Raw genomic sequence first — 757 nt, 5'->3', positions numbered from 1 at the left:
TGAAGATGAAGCAGATTTAATAGCAAAAAGAGCCATTGAAGCTTTAAATGCTTCTATTAGGCAAAAACTAATTACTATTATTCAAAAACAAAATTTTCCAATTAAAAAAGAAGTAGAAAAACCAAGTAATCATAGTGATAGTCATGAAAAACCTCCTGTAAAGTCTGGACTTGATTTACTTAGTAGAATACAAGCTAGAAAAGATCGTTTACTGGAGGCTAATGATATATTTATTCCTGATAATATGGTAAATGAAGAATATTCAAAACATGAATCCTGGCCAACTAGTGTCAAGGAACAAATGGCAAAAAAAACAAAGTATTCATCATTAGCTGAAGAAATTAAAATGTTTTTTATATTTAATGGTAACATATCAACAACACAACAAATCGTTGCAAATTTAAAAAAAATTAGCCGTAATGGATGAAAAAATTGGTAAATGGAAGTTGAAAATTTCATAATTTATTTATTTAAACGCATTTTTTTTATACGTATTGCATACTATAATCATATAACTCAGAACATTTATTTACATCTGATGCAATAATGTTAATTTCATGCTTTTCTGAACTATAAACAAAATGTTTTCCTGAAATTGAAGCAACTTTTTTACTCAATGCAAGAAACAAAGGATATTGTGCACAATCTATAGGTGTTTCGGCAAAATACCATTTAAGTGGTAAAGTTGTAATATTGACAAAAGGAATTCCTAACATTTTTAATTTAGAAAGAGCAGTTTCTACAAGATCAGTTTCAC

The 757-nt window shown here is 27.5% G+C and overlaps 2 protein-coding genes across 2 annotated transcripts in view; one reads left to right on the top strand and one right to left on the bottom strand.

The window, feature by feature from the left end:
* SRAE_0000044300 (DNA excision repair protein ERCC-6) lies at nucleotides 1-427 on the top strand (the record flags this gene model as incomplete). The annotated part of the gene is made up of 1 exon (XM_024646334.1): nucleotides 1-427. A coding segment is annotated over one exon (427 nt), but the record flags the coding sequence as incomplete, so codon positions are not given.
* Nucleotides 428-485: 58 nt separating this feature from the next.
* The window catches only part of SRAE_0000044200 (Dehydrogenase/reductase SDR family member on chromosome X), a gene marked incomplete at both ends in the record, with an annotated part of 859 nt that continues 587 nt past the window's right edge, over nucleotides 486-757 (bottom strand). The window contains one exon of the mRNA XM_024646333.1: nucleotides 486-757. This exon is cut by the window's right edge and continues 360 nt beyond it. Coding sequence (XP_024500525.1) covers nucleotides 486-757 — 272 coding nt within the window.

This window comes from Strongyloides ratti, scaffold srae_scaffold0000002 (genome assembly GCF_001040885.1).
Source record: "Strongyloides ratti genome assembly S_ratti_ED321, scaffold srae_scaffold0000002".
NCBI classification, from domain to species: domain Eukaryota; kingdom Metazoa; phylum Nematoda; class Chromadorea; order Rhabditida; family Strongyloididae; genus Strongyloides; species Strongyloides ratti.
Note: the sequence above shows the minus strand (reverse complement) of the source record. Positions and strands in the feature narration are given on the sequence as shown.